The sequence below is a fragment of the Balearica regulorum genome, chromosome W (assembly GCF_011004875.1).
Source record: "Balearica regulorum gibbericeps isolate bBalReg1 chromosome W, bBalReg1.pri, whole genome shotgun sequence".
Lineage (NCBI taxonomy): Eukaryota > Metazoa > Chordata > Aves > Gruiformes > Gruidae > Balearica > Balearica regulorum.
The window spans coordinates 1,720,906-1,739,171 of record NC_046219.1 but is presented as its reverse complement, the minus strand read 5'-3'; the positions used below and the strand labels follow the sequence as shown (position 1 = coordinate 1,739,171).

At 43.7% G+C, this 18,266-nt stretch overlaps 2 protein-coding genes and 1 long non-coding RNA gene across 9 annotated transcripts in view; 1 reads left to right on the top strand and 2 right to left on the bottom strand.

Annotated features, from left to right (window-relative positions):
* Positions 1 to 18,266, bottom strand: part of LOC142599148 (SWI/SNF-related matrix-associated actin-dependent regulator of chromatin subfamily A member 2) — a 686,065-nt gene that overhangs the window by 17,056 nt on the left and 650,743 nt on the right. The window lies entirely within an intron of this gene.
* LOC142599154 (proprotein convertase subtilisin/kexin type 5-like) overlaps positions 1 to 18,266 on the bottom strand; it is a 287,421-nt gene that overhangs the window by 12,553 nt on the left and 256,602 nt on the right. For both annotated transcript variants that reach the window (XM_075738888.1, XM_075738886.1), the window contains 4 exons: positions 7,420 to 7,563; positions 5,417 to 5,519; positions 4,682 to 4,875; positions 2,298 to 2,382 (listed from right to left, as the gene is read on the bottom strand). In XM_075738888.1, the coding sequence (XP_075595003.1) occupies positions 2,298 to 2,382; positions 4,682 to 4,875; positions 5,417 to 5,519; positions 7,420 to 7,563 (526 nt within the window). The remainder of the gene's footprint in view (positions 1 to 2,297; positions 2,383 to 4,681; positions 4,876 to 5,416; positions 5,520 to 7,419; positions 7,564 to 18,266) is intronic.
* LOC142599232 (uncharacterized) overlaps positions 1 to 18,266 on the top strand; it is a 537,129-nt gene that overhangs the window by 309,523 nt on the left and 209,340 nt on the right. The window lies entirely within an intron of this gene.

Below are 18,266 nucleotides of genomic sequence, written 5' to 3'. Positions count from 1 at the left end.
GACCATGTCCTATAAAGTTGTACAGTTGTAATCTTGGGTCTTCTGATATATTTTGCCTATTGTAGGAACTTCTAAATTGCTACTTTATTAATCTAATTTCTCAGACACACAGAACACCATGCTGAGTCTGTTAAAATTCTCTAAAATCTTAATATGGCCTGTAGCTAGTAGTGTGCCCCAAGGATCAGTCCTGGGTCCAGTCTCATTCAACATATTCATCAATGACCTGGATGAAGGGACAGAGTGTACCCTCAGCAAGTTTGCTGATGATACTAAACTGGGAGGAGTGGCTGATACACCAGAAGGCTGTGCTGCCATTCAGCAAGACTTGGACAGGCTAGAGAGTTGGGCGGAGAGGAACCTAATGAAATTCAATAAGGGCAAGTGTAGGGTCCTGCACCTAGGGAGGAATACCCCCATGCACCAGTACAGGTTAGGGGTTGACCTGCTGGGAAGCAGCTCTGCAGAGAAGGACCTGGGAGTCCTGGTGGACAACAAGCTCTCCATGAGCCAGCAGTGTGCCCTTGTGGCCAAGAAGGCCAATGGTATCCTGGGGTGCATTAAGAAGAGTGCGGCCAGCAGGTCAAGGGAGGTTATCCTCCTCCTCTACTCTGCCCTAGTGAGACCACATCTGGAATATTGTGTCCAGCTCTGGGCTCCCCAGTTCAAGAAAGACAAGGAACTACTGGAGAGAGTCCAGCAGAGGGCTACAAAGATGATTAGGGGACTGGAGCATCTCTCTCATGAGGAAAGGCTGAGAGAGCTGGGTCTGTTTAGCCTGGAGAAGAGGAGACTGAGCGGGGGTCTTATCAATGCTTATAAATATCTAAAGGGTTGATGTCTAGAGGAAGGGGCCAGACTCTTCTCAATGGTGCCCAGTGACAGGACAAGGGGCAACAGGCACAAAGTGGAACACAAGCAGTTCCATCTGAATATGAGGAAAACTTTTTCACTTTGAGGGTGACAAAGCACTGGAAGAGGCTGCCCAGAGAGGTCGTGGAGTCTCCTTCTCTGGAGATATTGAAAACTCACCTGGACGCAGTTCTGTGCAACATGCTCTAGGTGACCCTGCTCTAGCAGGGGTGTTGGACTAAATCTCCAGAGATCCCTTCCAACCCCTATCATTCTGTGATTCTTTTATGTTCCTTTTATTAACTGGGGGTTGGCTGGGATGTGGCAGATCTTGGGAACTAGCTGAGCCTCGGCTTCGGATGGTGAGAAATTGTGCTATGCATCATTTGGTTTTTATATTCTTTATTATTACTATTACTATTATCTTCCTTTTCTTTCCTATTAAACTATCTTTATCTCAAGTTTTACTTTGTTTTTTCCTTTTTGATTCTCTCCTCCATCCCACTGGGAGGGGGAAGAGTGAGTGAATGCCTGTGCAGTTGTTTTAGCTGCTGACCGGGTTAAACCATGACAGACATATACATAAAGATATTTGAAACTTTTTCCTTGGAGAGTTTGGACTGAACTTCTGAAATTCTAATATCACTTCTATTGCAGCCAGTGGAGGCTGAGGGCATTTACAAATTTGTGGAATCAGGTAGTTTGCACTAACATAAAGCATCATTTGATTCGAAGGCTCCATATATTTGTCTACTAATTCCACTCTTTTTTATAGTTTGGTTTTTAATGCATTTCCACTCTCTTGTGCACATACAGAAAATATTATATTTGATTCAGACTATGTGAAAGGAGGTTGTTTTAACTCACAGAAAGATATGGAAACCTTTCCTTATTATTTTGCAAGTCTAGTTTTACTTTTATTGTCAGGTCAACATAAAGTAATGAGCTTTGAACACTGAGGAAAGCTCAATTAAAACAAATAAATTTTTGAGGGTGACCGAGCACTGGAACAGGCTGCCCAGAGAGGTTGTGGAGTCTCCTTCTCTGGAGATATTCAAAACCTGCCTGGACACCATCCTGTGCAACCTGCTCTAGGGTGAACCTACTCTAGCGGGGGGTTGGACTAGATTAATAGGATTAATACAGTTCACCAGCTCTACTTCTAAAATAATCCTCAACTGCTACACTGTAGGTCAAAAAAGGGAAGAAGTCAGCTTTCCATATGACTGTGGCTTCTATTTTACTTGAAATGAAAGGTGTTCTAAAAATCCATTGTTAGCCATAATGGCATGAGAAAATACTAGATTAAAATCCAAACAGCAATGGAACACATGAAATGAGGACCACTCAAGGTTAAATAGCTATGTAACTGTCTTTCTTATGTATACATAGACTCATAAGCCTCTTCAGGTATTTGTGTTGAGTTACATTTATCATTTCCTTACCTTAGGCCATGTGTGCATTCTGTGCAGATTTGTAATTCAACACATATCTTACAGTTTTCACTGCATTTTCGGCAAACAATCTTATCTACAAAGGAAAAAAAGAAAACAGCCAGGAAAACCCTGGTCAGTTATATTTAATAAAATTATATGGGTAAATTATTACACAACATTGCTTTCTAGCTTGACATCAGGAATGGAAGCAGCAAGCTACACTAAAATATCTATATTCTGCTATCATTAGCTTTTCACATCAAATGGTTTAAACTATTTCTAAACATTTGAAGTAATAGTTGTACCCTTACAAAAAATCATGCCTTGAGGTTTATAAAAAAACTTCATAAGTGTATTTAATTCCATATTATAAATAATCTACATTAAATAGTCTTTTCATATAGCAGAGAGATACAGTGATGAATGCAAATGTGTTCCAGTGACCCTCCTGCAATTTACCTCTTACACCTTCCATACAAGCAATCTGTCCTGTCTTACCTGATTTGGTGTTAAAGGACATACCTGCACGAACACTTCTGATCTTAATAAACTAAGACAGAAATTACTTAAGACGTGCCTTTACATCTCAAAACCTCCCTACTTGAAGAGATATCTCTCTCTTTCTGTCTTCAGACCTCCTACCTTTTGAAATACTGTGGTGGGTTAGCCTTGGTTAACAGCCAAACTCTCACCCAGCTGCTCACACACACACCCCCCCAAGCAGGACAGGGGGAAGAAAATAGGAAGAACAGGAACGAGAATGCTCATGGGTTGAGATAAAGACAGGGAGATCACTTACCAATTACCATTGGGGGCAAAACAGAATCAACTTGAGGAAAATTAACTTCATTTATTGCCAATTAAAATTAAATATTAATTACTAATTCAGATAGTGGGGAAACAAGAAGACAAACTTTAAAACATCTTTCCTCCTCCTTTTCCCAGACTCCACTTCACTCCTGACTCCTCTACTCCCCCGAGCAGCACGGGAGGCAGGGGGGTTATGGTTAGTACATAGCAGTGTCTCTGATGTTCCTTCTTTCCCACACTTTTATTCTGCTCCAGCATGGGTTCTCCGCGGGCTGCAGTCCAGTCAGGAAAATCTGCTCTCGTGTGGGTTCTCCATGGACAGCAGTTCCTTCAGGAATATCCATCTGCTCCATGGTCCTCCATGGGCTGCACAAAATATCTGCTCTGCCACGAAACATCTCCTCTGACCTTGGTGTTCCCTTTGTTGTTTCTCACTCTTTTTGTTCCCTCTTCCTCTTACCATCCAGCATTTTCTACCCTTTCTTAAATATATTTTCATAGAGATGCCATAAACTTTGCTGATCGGCTTGACTTTGGCCTATGGTGGGGTCATTGCCCAGTCAGTTGGAACCAGCTGTGTCTGGCATAGGCAGCCTCTTCTCACAGAAGCCACTCTGGCAGCCTCCCCACTACCAAAACCTTGTCACATACACCCAATACAGTTGCAGTACCATGTACCTCTTTGAGAAGAAAAACTTGGCATTCCTATTTAATTCTAAATTTTCATCTATCCATCTTGATTGGGTGGAAGGGAATTACCTTCACTATAGTTTTCCACAGTGAAAATGGAAAAAACCCCCTAGTACCTGCTCTTGGTAATCCTTGAAAATGCACATACAGTTTCATGATACAGAAAACAAAAAAGTTCGGTATCCAGTTGAACAAAGCTCTCAAGCACATATTTATCTTTTAAACATGTCTAAAGCTAACTGAAGTCAGTGGATTTTAAGCACATGATTGAACATATGTGCACTCTACTTGGCAATCACAGGAGGAAACTGAAGCCAGGTGTCTCACATGGTAGACAATTACTGTCCTTGGGTAATCACATCACTGCAGGTACTTAAGTCCACCAGAAATATTTTTACAAGCACTTTAGCACTTTTTACATCTGAGGACTCTGTTTTTTTCTTAGAGCACCAGTTCAGTGGCTATGCAGGATTTTTCATCTGTCTCTTCTATGTGCACAAGGTCTTGATGGTGCCACAGCATTTAAGTTTGGGGGAATGGGGAATGCTTCATGTTCAGAATTTGGGTGCTGCCCATCCCTTTCTCGAGTAGTAATAACCCATTCTGTCCTATAGCTGACTTGTTCTTGAACTGCCCTTGTTCTGCTACTGTTACTCCCAGCCACAAGCAGAAAAGATATCCTACCACAAAGAATGATTTTTAAAATCAAGGCAAATTCCCAGGTTAATTTTTGAGGAGGTTATTGATCACACTTGGCATCTAACAACTTATTAAGAGAAGTAGGATAAGAGATAAATACATCAACATACACCTTCTTTGCTTGTAAGTATTCCAACAACCTTTCCAGACCACATCCTGTAGCCCACAATAAAGAAACAATAGGAAATACTAACTCTTATCGAGGTAAAAACCATCGGGGCAGTTGGTAATACAGCTATTGGTTACTTCATTCAAGTAGTAGCCAGATTTACAGGTCATGCACTGGTCACTATGGCTTCCAACACAGGTTTCACAATTGGGTGAGCATTTTTTACAGCGTTTCTTGTCTGCATTGTAGTGACCAGGTGGGCAGGTCGAAACACAAATCCTGCAGACAGCATGGAAGAGAAGGTAGAGTTGTTAATGAAATAGCCTGCCACCAAATTCCTGGACCATGACTGCAAAGCAGAAGTATTTCTCAGCATTCCTGCTTTTCTAATGATCACGTGTTTACTAAAATGTAATTCTCCCAAGCACTGCATCAATCTGCCTCTTCTCTTATAGGCTGTTTTGTTTTCCTACATATGCTATCTCACTATCAAATGCCTTGTCAGACAGTCATATAGTATCATTTTTAACCATCTACATCTCTTCCTATCTTGTACAAACTCAATCACAGAAGCTGTAGTAGCTATCACAGTCATATATATAGCCACCTTATGAAAAATAATCAAGAGATGAGGAAATAATCAGGGAAGGGTGTTTGAAAGCTGTACTTTAAATTCTGATTAGCTATTTTTTTCCAACTCCTAAGAAAAATTGTAAAATTCTCGAGGAAAATAAATTATCTATGTCTGCAGCAAAGAGGAAAGGAATTTATGATATACACCAAGGAATCTATGAAGTAAAGATTTTTCTCTTGGTCCTACCGTGTGTTGTTCTTAGATTTGTAGTAGTAGTGCAGACAGTCAGTACAATGATCTGGTCCTGGCCCATCACACCCTACTTTACTGCATTCTGCATTGCAGGGACCTATAATAAAACCAAAAATCTGAGGGGGGGGGGGGAGGAAACACTTCTCATTCAGTACTTAGTACCCTTTAAAACACAGTCTTTTAATGCAGAATGCAATTACTCCGTTTCCCTATGTGATCTGAAGTCTAAATAATAATTTGGCTCCACTGAAAAGAGAAGGATTTTAGTATCTGAAGACTTTTGCAGATCTGGGCCTCAGTAACTATCCACAGTGATTTATAATATTTTAGCAAGTATGGCATCCGCTATAGAATCTATCAGAAACTATTTCTGAATCCAAACATATGCTTTCCTAATGAGTAACAAATAATTTTTATTTTTATTCAGAAATGTTCAAAGGCTTCTGGAATTCATAATAAGGAATGATTAGCAATATTATTGTCACAAGTAGGTCAACATAAATGACAAATAACATGATTAGTGGCTACTCTGATTACTGAGTGGGTGACAATTGGTCCAGGCAGCTACTACAACCAAAGTGAACCAGCCCCCAGGGTCCAGACTAGCTTCCCTCTGTGCTGCTACATGCCTTAGCTAACTAATCTTCCATCTCACCTGAACCTCATGTTTACAGTTTTCAAATAGGTCCTTCCAGCTAAAAGAGGAGAGGACTGTTGACTCCTGCCTTTACATATGGGGAACAGGGCATGTGGGTAAACTCAACTATTTTAGGATCATTGCTCTCCGGTGAATGAAATGTTTTGAGTTTGCCAGCCTCCTCGAGATTCCTCTTAACATCAGGCAAACTTGAAGTAAAGTGAGTTTGTTTCATACAACAAAAGCATAAGAACTTAGCAACCTTTACATCAGAGGTACAAGTTACACGTTGTTGGCATTACAGCACACGTGCAAGTTGAGGTAACTGTGGTGATTCAGATAGTTTCCTAGAGCTGGGATCCACTCTTTTACATTAAACCGCAAACCCTGCTCTTCACTTTCCCTGCAATAAAGGGCCAAGGCTCTGAATCTCTCTCCCAACTCTGTAATTTCTGTTAACCTATTTTCTCCTCCATCTTCCCCTTCTACAGTATGGTGGTGATGACTGAAATGGATACCAGAGAGGCATCTATCCAGTCCATGCCTGAATAGCTCTCTTCCTTTTCCTTCTAAAAGCTTTCTATGGAAAACAGCAGAGATGTATAAGATAATGTTATTCATATATATGTGTGGTTGTGTGCATTTATATATATTTATATATACATATATAAAAACCAGTGCATTCTTCATAGTATGTTAACTGTACTGTAAAATTCTATAACTCTATGCTTACAAACTCATAAGGGTAAAATATATATATATAAAAAACTTTAAATAATGAAACAAATAATTCTGATCTTAATTTAAGAAACAATTTCACTTAACTCCCACCACTCCCATCCCCCTATGAGAAAATCCTGATATAACTTTTTTTAGTAGACATTCTGTCAGCACCATGTTTTAGCCTCAGAATATTAATTTTTCTATAATTAAATGAAACATAAATATAACTGTTCTTCTAGTCAGAGAAAATCCATGAAAGGTTCATTATATTGATTATGGATATTGTTTCTGTTTGACTAATATTAGTTATTTAATTTAAAATAAATTAATTAGTTTATTTTAGTATTTTGGTACCATATAATTGTTTCCCAGACAAGAAAGACCACAGACCCTGCTGTGGGATCAGAATCCTAGTCTTGAATTATTGCAAAAAGACCAAGAGGCACAAAATGTAGAAGAAGGAACATATCAAGTAAGCAAGCCAGGAGTCTTGACAATATCTGATCATATATTGACAATACGAAGTCCTATGACAGAAACATTTTATATATGCAGAGTTTCAAGTTACTCCTTCAACCCATTATGTGTTCAATAAGTGCACAATCAGAATAAATGAATGATACTTCAAAGAATGTACCTGAATATTCATCTGTTCCATAACCTTCTGTAGAGTCTTCAAGCAGACTAGAGTGTACTCTTTCCACTTTTGGAAAATCATTTCTTGGTGAGTAAGGCTGGACGGATGTTCCATACAGTACTAAGGACCATTCTTTCAATTTGCCTAGAAGTTAAATATTTAAAATCTAGTTTTAGAAACCATTCATATGGTGTTCAGTGAGTTTTTGCTCCAGATTTCACTTTTCCTCATAACATTAATTATCCAGTAATTATTATTTGAGATCTTTTAGCTATCTAGCTGTATATTCAGAATTCTGAGTTAAGGAAGGGGTTACATTTTGTTTAATACTCAGGAGTATTTCATTGGCTAACAGGATATACATTGATGGATATGAAACAATTTCTTTTAAAATTTCCACAGTAGAAATTCAATGTCCCCTCCAAAACAGCATATTTTTTAATTTATTTGGCCTAGTGATTTGGCAGATATATCACTGTATTGTCTGAGTTAGTCACTAATATTTTATCCTCTCAGTACTTAAGCAAAGAAAGAAAAAAATTGCCCGCCTCAGGGATTATATTACTTTTTGGCAAGTTTTTCAGTGGAAAAATAAAAACATAAATGTACATCAAGTCATCAGTTCAGGTTGTTGGGACACAAGGTGTGAAATTCCAGTCTCCACCTCCATGTTTATATTCCCCAGTGAATTTATTCCATGAAAGAGCAAAAGGATTCAGGCCTGAAAGAATTCTTAAAGTAATGAAGCATAAAAATTACATCCCTGCTTGAAGAGATGGGAATTTTTTGTTTATATTTACCTATGTTGAAGCAGCTTGTTGTAAATGTCAAAATCTCATAAGATGATGCAGGAAATAGGGGAGTGGGGAGTATTTCTTTTCTAAATTTGAAAGAATCTAGTTTTGGAGGCTGTTCTGTGGTTAAAACACTCTACTGATTTATAAATTATATAATACAGGTACGTCTCTCAGGAAAATCAATATGTTTCATGTAAAATTAAATTCAAGCAACTTTAATATTAATGACACTCAATTTTTTTGGAACTTTCATATTCATTTGGCCTTTTTCAACCTGTGCAAGCAAATTACTTTGATTTTTGTTAGAATATAGTTATTTTTCTGTATTTTCCCAACTTCATGTGATATCCTCCAAAAGCATGATGAAGACAATACATTATCTGTTTGCTTAATGCTTGCATTCATCCTCCAAGCATTAAGCAATGGTAAGCAAAGCCAGAGATTTCACTGAGGAATGACAGATATATGACAGATGACAATCCAATTCTTTTAAACTGTTTTGTATTGAGGTTAAAGACAGGAATAAAACTGCTATCTCACTGTCTCTGCCAATGCAATTTAACCTGTATTTGATAGAAATTTCTGCACTTTATATGAAACTTTCTCTGTTTGTGGTGGTTTGACCCTGGCTGGAGGCCAGATGCCCACCAGAGCCGCTCTATCACTCCTCTTCCTTAGCTAGACAGGGGAGAAAAAGTATAACGAAAGGCTCGTGGGTCAAGATAAGGACAGGGAGAGATAGTTCATTAATTACTATCATGGGCAAAAAAAGACTAAACTTAGAAAAAAATTAATCTAATTTATTAGCAAGCAAAACAGAGTAGAGCAATGAGAAATAAAATCAAATCTTAAAACACCTCCCCCCACCCCTCCCTTCTTCCCAGGCTCAACTTCACTCCCGGTTTCTATCTACTCTGCCACTGAGCAGCATAGTGGGATGGGGGTTGTGGTCAGTTCATCACACATTGTTTCTGCCACTTCATCCTCAGGGGGAGGAGAACTCTCATTCTTCCCCTGCTCCAGCATGGAGTCCCTCTCACAGGAGACAGTCCTCCACAAACTTCTCCCACAAGTCCTTCCCACGGGCTACAGTCCTTCACGAACTGCCCCAGCATGGGTCCCCCACAGGGTCACAAGTCCTGCCAGCAAACCTGCTCTGGCATGGACTCCTCTCTCCACGGATCTACAGGTCCTGCCAGGAGCTTGCTCCAGTGTGGGCTTCCCACAGGGTCACAGCCTCCTTCAGGTGTCTCCACCTGCTCCAGCGTGGGGTCCTCCACGGGCTGCAGGTGGAATCCCTACACCCCCTCATCCTTCCTCCATGGGCTGCAGGGGGACAGCCTGCTTCACCATGGTCTTCAGCACAGGCTGCAGGGGAATCTCTGCTCGGGCACCTGGAGCACCTCCTCCCCCCTCCCCCTCCTTCTGCACTGACCTTGGTGTCTGCAGATGTTCTTACATCCTCTCACTCCTCTCTCTGGCTGCAAAAGCTCTCTCTAACTGTTTTTGTCTTTCTTAAATATGTTATCACAGAGGCACTGATTGGCTTGGCCTTGGCCGGGGCGGGCCTGTCTTGGAGCCGGCTGGCATTGGCTCTATCAGACACAGGGGAAGCTTCTAGCAGCTTCTCACAGAAGCCACCCCTATAGCCCCCACCCGCTACCAAAACCTTGCCTCGCAAACCCAACACACATTACCTTGCCATTGTCCAGATATCATGACATGTTGACTCTTTGTTCTTATTTTGATTACAGGAAAACTGCAGCTCTTAATTATAAGAACTTTTAATAGCTAAACAAATACATGCATACACAGAAATGAGAAACAGGTGTGATGGTGATATCAGTGTGATAAACTGCAGGCTATGGTAATAAACTGGAAAGGCACCATAAACTGTGTTTAACCACCTTTTGCTTACTTCACATACTGTTTAGTTCGGAGACTAACCCTAACATGACCAAACAGCTGAGTTTATCCACTACTAATATATGGCAGTGTATTGGGAGTCTTGCGGAAGACATATTCAAGGAGTTAGTGATCTTGAGCAATCCATATCTGCTCTATTGGGCCTTGTACTTAAGGCTTGAGAAGCCAATAGATTAGCATGAGTAGCCACTGTAAGGTTATCTGCTGGAGTGTCCTGTGCTGGCCTGTGCTGTGCGCTGGTGGATGTTATGACAGAGATAACATGCCAACTTGTTAGGAGAAGATATATGATTTTGTTTGTCACACAAAATAAAATGCACCACGGCATGGGAGGGAGGAGGAACCTCTCCACAGACAGGATCTGTGCATCATGCCATCTGAAAATCCATCTGGGGTCCATCCAATGCTGCACAAATGCAGGATACCCAGCATCTGAAGGCATGTAAGATTTACTCACTATCTATATTCCTCTTTTTATTCTATCTTATTAAAACAGCCATTTCATTAAACTTTTATTATTGAGATCCAAAAAGAACCCTGTATTATCTCTCACTTCACTTCCCCCCCCCCGCCCTCAGTGAAGAACAGGCAGGCACTTTCAAATTTTTCTGAACAGAAATGCCATTGGACAGCTTCCATCATGAAGCAAGAACCACTCTAGAAAGCTAGGAGACATATTAATAAATACAATAAAATGAACCAGGCCCCAAATTCACAACCAAACTGCACCTTGTGAAATCCCAAAGTGTGCAAAACTCTAACCAGTCTACAACTGTGTTTCACATTCAGGTTAGAAGAAAGTAAAGTATACATTCTCCAACAGGATTTTTCAGCATACTAGCTTCCTCCATTGCCCTCAGCTGGGCAGGTCTACTTTCTCTATATTCCCTGGCCTTACTGCCCCTTTTCCTCCAGAGTTGAAACTTTAGGTTTTAGTCCTCATGGAGCAAAAGAAATCAATCCCATAAGAACAGCCACTGTAGCACAGAGAAGAGTATATATAAAGTATTGAAATCAATAAATCAACAAGATCATATGAGAACTCATAAAAAAGAATTTGCTGCAAAAGGCTTTAAAGTGTAAAGGTGGAAATGTAGCCTGTCTCTTTTAGACTGTTCTGGTAACATAAAAGGGCTGTAAATGATGTCTGGAGAATAGTCCAGTTGAACAGTTTCCAAAATGGCTCCATGCTAGTTCTTTTCCAGGCTTTAGTATAGGGAGTATGCCAGGGCACAGAAAAGAGGGGAAATAGCTGAAATGTGTTGCGCTCTGGCTATCCTTCATCCCTCTTGGAAGAACCATTGGGTGCCAGTACATATGATGTGGTTTAGGGCCAGCCGGCAGCTGAGCGCCACGCGCAGCTCACTCACCCCTTCCCCAGCGGGATGGGGAGGAGAACGGAAAAACAACGGCAAAGCCTCGAGAGCTGGGATAAGGGCAGTTTACTGGGACAGCAAGGGAGAGGGAAGCAATCAACAACAGTACTGATAACAGATATTCACAATGGTGATAAGAGAGAACAATTTGCTCAGCCCGTCCAGGAACTGTGCAGAAACCGCGCCGTCACATGGTATGGAATAGCCCCCGGCCAGCTTGGCTCACGTGTCCTGGCTCCTTGTGAAATTAACTCTATCCTTGCCAGAACCAGGACATTATCCACCCCTTATTCTATACCATCTACGTCACGCCCAGATTATTTCACAGGCACCATTCTCTTACTCCATGGGCCATCGCTCTAAAATGTCCCTTGAGTTCATTTAGTCCATGGCTTTGGGTTCCATCTGCCATTACAGTCTCTCAGAGCAGGAACAATGGTCCATGCTGCTGGATTGTTGCACGCTGCATCCGGAGTTTTTTTTTCACGGCTGGTGTGTCTGGTATGGTCCGTGCTCGCAGTCTGGACATCAAAGATGTGATTTTCGATGAAGTTCCTGGGCACCACTTGAAGTCAGTTCTAGTTTCAAAGTCCATCCTCCATTAGTTTCGGGTGATTCTTATGGTCATACCATTGATACAGTATATCACTATTAATATCATGCAATTTAATTTATTGGCTATTTTCACCCAAAATCAAATCCCCTTGGGGTACACACCGGACTTCCCCATCCTTCCTCATCACCCACCAAGTGCACCCTGGTCCCTGAGCAAAAGCAATCCCGCAGATGGGCTTGCCTTTGCCTGAAGCAGGGATAACCCAAACTGTTTTTCCCAACATATTTTTCATGTGCACTACAGGAACTTTATCCCCTTCTACTGGGCGTGGGAATTTTGACTGGGCAGGGCCAGCTCGATTGGCAGATCCCCTCGTGTTAACTAACCAGGTGGCCTTGGCTAAATGTGTGTCCCAGTATTTCAGGGTCCCACCACCCATTGCTCTCAGTGTAGTCTTTAGCAGTCCATTGTACCTTTCGATGTTCCCGGAGGCTGGTGCATGGTAGGGGATGTGATACACCCACTCAATGCCATGCTCTTTGGCCCAGGTGTCTATGAGGTTGTTCCGAAAATGAGTCCCATTGTCTGACTCAATTCTCTCTGGGGTGCCATGTCGCCTCAAGAATTGCTTTTCAAGACCCAGGATAGTGTTCCTGGTGGTGGCATGGGGCACAGGATATGTTTCCAGCCATCCGGCAGTTGCTTCCACCATTGTAAGAACATAACACTTGCCTTGGCAGGTTTGTGGGAGTGTGATGTAGTTGTTTTGCCTTGCTTCCCCATATTTATATTTCAGCCATCATCCTCCATACCACAGAGGCTTTACCTGCTTGGCTTGCTTGATTGCAGTGCATGTTTCACATTCATGGATGACCTGTGAGATGGCGTCCATGGTCAAGTCCACCCCTCGATCACAGGCCCATCTATATGTCGCATCTCTCCCTTGATGGCCTGAGGTGCCATGGGCCCACTGAGCTAGAAATAATTCACCCTTACACTGCCAGTCCAAATCCACCTGAGCCACTTCAATCTTGGCAGCCTGATCCACCTGCTGGATGTTCTGATGTTCCTCAGTGGCCCGACTCTTGGGTACGTGGCCATCTACATGACGTACCTTTACAACCAGCTTCTCTAGCCAGGCAGCAATATCTTGCCACAATGGGGCAGCCCAGATGGGTTTGCCTCTGCGCTGCCAGTTGCTCCGCTTCCACTGCTGTAACCACCCCCACAGGGCATTGGCCACCATCCATGAGTCAGTGTAGAGGTACAGCGTTGGCCACTTTTCTCGTTCAGCAATATCTAAAGCCAGCTGGATGGCTTTCACCTCTGCAAACTGGCTCGATTCACCTTCTCCTTCAGCAGCTTCTGCAACTCATCGTGTAGGACTCCATACAGCGGCCTTCCACCTCCGATGCTTTCCCACGATGTGACAGGACCCATCAGTGAAGAGGGCATATGGCTTCTCATCTTCTGTTAGTTTATTATTCGGTGGGGCTTCTTCAGCACGTGTCACCTCCTCCTCTGGCGACATTCCGAAATCTTTGCCTTCTGGCCATTCTGTGATCACTTCCAGAATTCCTGGGCGATTGGGGTTTCCTATTCGAGCCCGCTGTGTGATTAGTGCAACCCACTTACTCCACGTAGCATCGGTTGCATGGTGTGTAGAGGGGATCCTCCCTTTGAACATCCAGCCCAGCCCTGGCAGTCGGGGTGCCAAGAGGAGCTATGCGTCAGTGCCAATCACCTCTGAAGCAGGTTGAACCCCTTCATAGGCTGCCAATATCTCCTTTTCTGTTGGAATGTAGCGGGCCTCGGATCCTCTGTATCCCCGACTCCAAAACCCCAGGGGTCGACCTCGAGTCTCCCCTGGTGCTTTCTGCCAGAGACTCCAGGTAGGGCCATTCTCCCCGGCTGCAGTGTACAGCACATTTTTCATATCTGGTCCTGCCCGGACTGGCCCAAGAGCTACGGCATGAACTATTTCTTGTTTAATTTGTTCGAAAGCTTGTCGATCCTCACGGCCCCATTTGAAATCATTCTTCTTCTGGGTTACATGGTAGAGAGGGCTTACCATCAGACTGTAATTCGGAATGTGCATTCTCCAGAAACCCACAATGCCTAAGAAAGCCTGTGTCTCCTTTTTGTTGGTTGGTGGGGACATGGCTGCTATATTGTTGATAATATCCATGGGGATCTGAGGACGCGCATCATGCCATCTTGTTCCTAAAAACTGGATCTCCTGTGCAGGTCCCTTCACCTTACTTCGTTTTATGGCGAAACCAGCTTTCAGCAGGATTTGGATTATTTTCTTCCCTTTCTCAGAAAGAGCTTCTGCTGAGTTGCCCCATACAATGATGTCATCAATGTATTGCAGGTGCTCTGGGGCTTCACCCTTTTCCAGTGCAGCCTGGATCAGTCCATGGCAAATGGTGGGGCTGTGTTTCCACCCCTGGGGCAGTCGATTCCAGGTGTACTGGACGCCCCTCCAAGTGAAGGCAAACTGTGGCCTGCACTCCGCTGCCAAAGGGATCGAGAAAAATGCATTAGCGATATCAATTGTGGCATACCACTTGGCTGCCTTTGACTCCAGTTCATATTGAAGTTCTAACATATCCGGCACAGCAGCACTCATCGGCGGTGTGACTTCATTCAGGCCACGATAGTCTACTGTCAGCCTCCACTCTCCATTGGACTTCTGCACTGGCCATATGGGGCTGTTAAAGGGTGAGTGGGTTCTGCTGATCACTCCCTGACCCTCCAGTTGACAAATTAGCTTGTGAATGGGAATCAGGGAGTCTCTGTTGGTGCGGTATTGCTGCTGGTGCACAGTTCTGGTAGCAATCGGCACCTGTTGCTCTTCAACCCTCAGCAACCCCACAACAGAAGGGTCCTCCAAGAGACCAGGCAGACTAGACAATGGTTCAATTTCCTCCATCTCCAAGGCAGCTATTCCAAAAGCCCATCAGTACCCTTTTGGCTTCTTGAAACACTCTCTCCAGAGGAAGTCTATGCCCAGGATGCATGGGGCCTCTGGGCCAGTCACAATGGGGTGCTTTTCCCACTCATTCCAGTTAGAGTGACTTCAGCCTCCAACAGACCCAACTGTTGGGATCCCCCCGTCACACCAGAAATAGATATCGGTTCCACCCCTTCATAGTTCGATGGCATTAGGGTACACTGTGTACCGGTGTCCACTAGGGCCTTGTACTCTTGTGGGTCCGATGTGCCAGGCCATCGGATCCACACAGTCCAATACACTCTATTGTCCCTTTCCTCCACCTGGCTGGAGGCAGGGCCCCTCTAGTCCTGCTCATCATAGTCGCTACTCACCTCTTGCAAAAAAGACTTAGAAGTCCCTTCAAGAGGATCATCAGTGCGATCAGGCCTTCCACTTGGTCTGGGGGGCTGACCAGTGGAAATTGGAGCAGCATTCTTTCTGGAAGAGTCCCTTTTTACAGCTGTCTTGCCTTGTAGCTCATGTACGCATTCCTGTAAGATCGAGGTAGGCTTCCCATCCCATTTCCTCATGTCTTCTCCATGGTCACGCAGATAAAACCACAGGATACCTTGTGGTGTGTATGCTCTATATCCCCTCTCTGGAGCAGAGGAACACTTATTCCTAACAGCTGAAATGCGGGTCTGTGCAGGTGGGGAGTAAGATATATCCTCTTTGAGTTGCTGGACGTCCTGGGACAGTTTCTCCGCAGCTGAGACGAGGGAGGAAGAAAGGCTCTCTTCATACTGCCGGAGTCGGCCAGCCACTTCATCCATCGTGGGTGCCTCTTCACTTTTCCAGTCGATTAGTGCCAGTGAGTTGGAGTACGATGATGGTGCACTTCGCACAAATTTTCGCCACATGGGTCGGGTACACTGGACTTCATTGGGGTCTGTGGGCAACTGTGTGTTGTCCGGATCATAATAAACCATCTCCCGCACAGCTAATTCCCTCAGATATTGGATACCTCTCTCCATGGTGGTCCGCTTGCCTGGCCGACATACGACATCTTCGCTGAAAGGATACCTTTCCCTCACACTTGACAAGAGTCGCCTCCAGAGGCTGAGGGCCTGTGCCTTCTTCCCAATTGCCTTGTCTCTGCCCCCTTCCCTAGAGAGGGATCCCAGCTGCTTGGCCTCCCTGCCCTCCAGTTCCAGGCTACTGGCCCCGTTATCCCAGCAGCGGAGCAGCCAGGTAATGATGTGCTCCCCTGGAAGGTGGCTGAAATCTTTCTGCATATCTCGCAGGTCACTCAGGGACAGGGATCAGGTGATCACTTCTGGTTCTGGCTCTTCTTCCTGTTCTCGTGATGGTTCCGGTTCATCATCATCATCTCACTAAGCAAACCGATTTCTTTGTGTATTTCTTTTTGTGTATGGGGGCAACTGATACTGGTATGGGTTTGTCTTTTGGCTCGGCTACAGTGCCTGTTGCAGCGGCTTGGGCAGCTGCAGTGCCTGTGGGTCCGCTCTCTCCCTCTGGATGGTGCTGTCTACTATCAAGCAGTGTTCTATAGATCGTGGCCAGGGCCCAGCACAGCACAGTAAGTAGTGTCTCCTTGGAATCCCCACAGCATTTTCCTTTCAAATATTCTACCATTTTATCAGGGTCTTGCAGTTGTTCGGGAGTGAAGCTCCAAAGCATTGGGGGTGAGAAGGTCTCTAGATACCCGCCCATACTCTCCCACATGCCATGCCAGCCCTGACCATTCAGCCTTGGGGAAGATCCCTGGGTGGTACTCTTGAAACAATTTTTGCTAACCCTGAACAGGACTTGGAAAACATTCAGGAATATACTGGCCTGAACATTCCAAGGGTATTAAAAATTCTCAAAAATTGTTGTAACCAACCAAAAGGGAAAAGGGGAGGCAAAAGAGTGGGAGAAGGTATCCCCCCCCCATCCTCCCCATAGATTGGGTGCAATTATTAATCAATTCTGAGAGATATTGACCGAGGTACGGGCATGACAGAAATGATACATACATGTACCAGCTCATACTCATGACCATTGATGATATTTTATCATAAGTCATTATCACACAATACAACAATATGAGAACACGAACCCCTCTCCCAGAGGTGATAATCAGTGCTGCAGGGATTACATAGAGTAAACATGGGTTTACAAAGTAGAGCCATGGGACCAAACAGAACATCATTATGACCAGCAACTGTTTCAATAACATTATAAATGCTTATCACAACTTTGTTTTAACACACTTGGGTCAGACTTGTCGTTCTCACAACCCCTCGAGCCCCACGTTGGGCGCCAAAAAGGACTGATGTGGTTTAGCCCCAGCCAGCAGCTGAGCACCACGTGCCGCTTGCTGACCCCTCCCTTGGCGGGATGGGGAGGAGAATGGAAAAACAACGGCAAAGCCTCGAGGGTTGGGATAAGGGCAGTTTACTGGGACAGCAAGGGAGAGGGAAAACAATCAACAACAGTACTGATAACAGATATTCACAATGGGTGATAACAGAGAACAATTTGCTCAGCCCGTCCAGGAACTGCGCAGAAACCGTGCTGCCCCCTCCCCTGCCCTACTAGCCCCCTTTTATGGTGAGCATGACGTCACATGGTATGGAATAGCCCCCGGCCAGCTTGGCTCACCTGTCCTGGCTCCTTGTGAAATTAACTCTATCCTTGCCAGAACCAGGACAACATACAAAAGTGAAGGGCTCCCCTAACTTGTCCTTCAAGTCAGAGCAACTCCTGGCTACTTCAGGAATAACAAGTGTAAGATGGAGTTGAAAGTCATTTATTTTTGTCTCTTTTTTTCCAAGTAATGTGATTAAATTTAAACTATGTAGTTGTTGTTTAATACCTGTCTCTTATCAAATTCAAAAGCACTGAAAATTCTCTGGACATACAAAAAAAGAACTGCATAGTTATGCTCATAGTCTATGGTTACTTTTCCCAATATATTTAATGATACCCCTTTTAGTGTACTGGAAAATTTGCTCTGCATTTGCTGGTATAATTAACATCACATGGCTAAGATATCAAGAGTAAGTGTTAATTTAGCCTTAGTGATAAGTAATTTCCAATACATTAGTAGCATTCAGCTCCAATTTGACTGGCTGGTTGTACTGTGTTTGATACACCCTAGAATGTGATCTGCCCTCTTGGCTGTTAGGGCACACACTGCTGACTCATACTGAGCCAACCAGCACCCCCAGATCCCTTTCTGCAGGGCT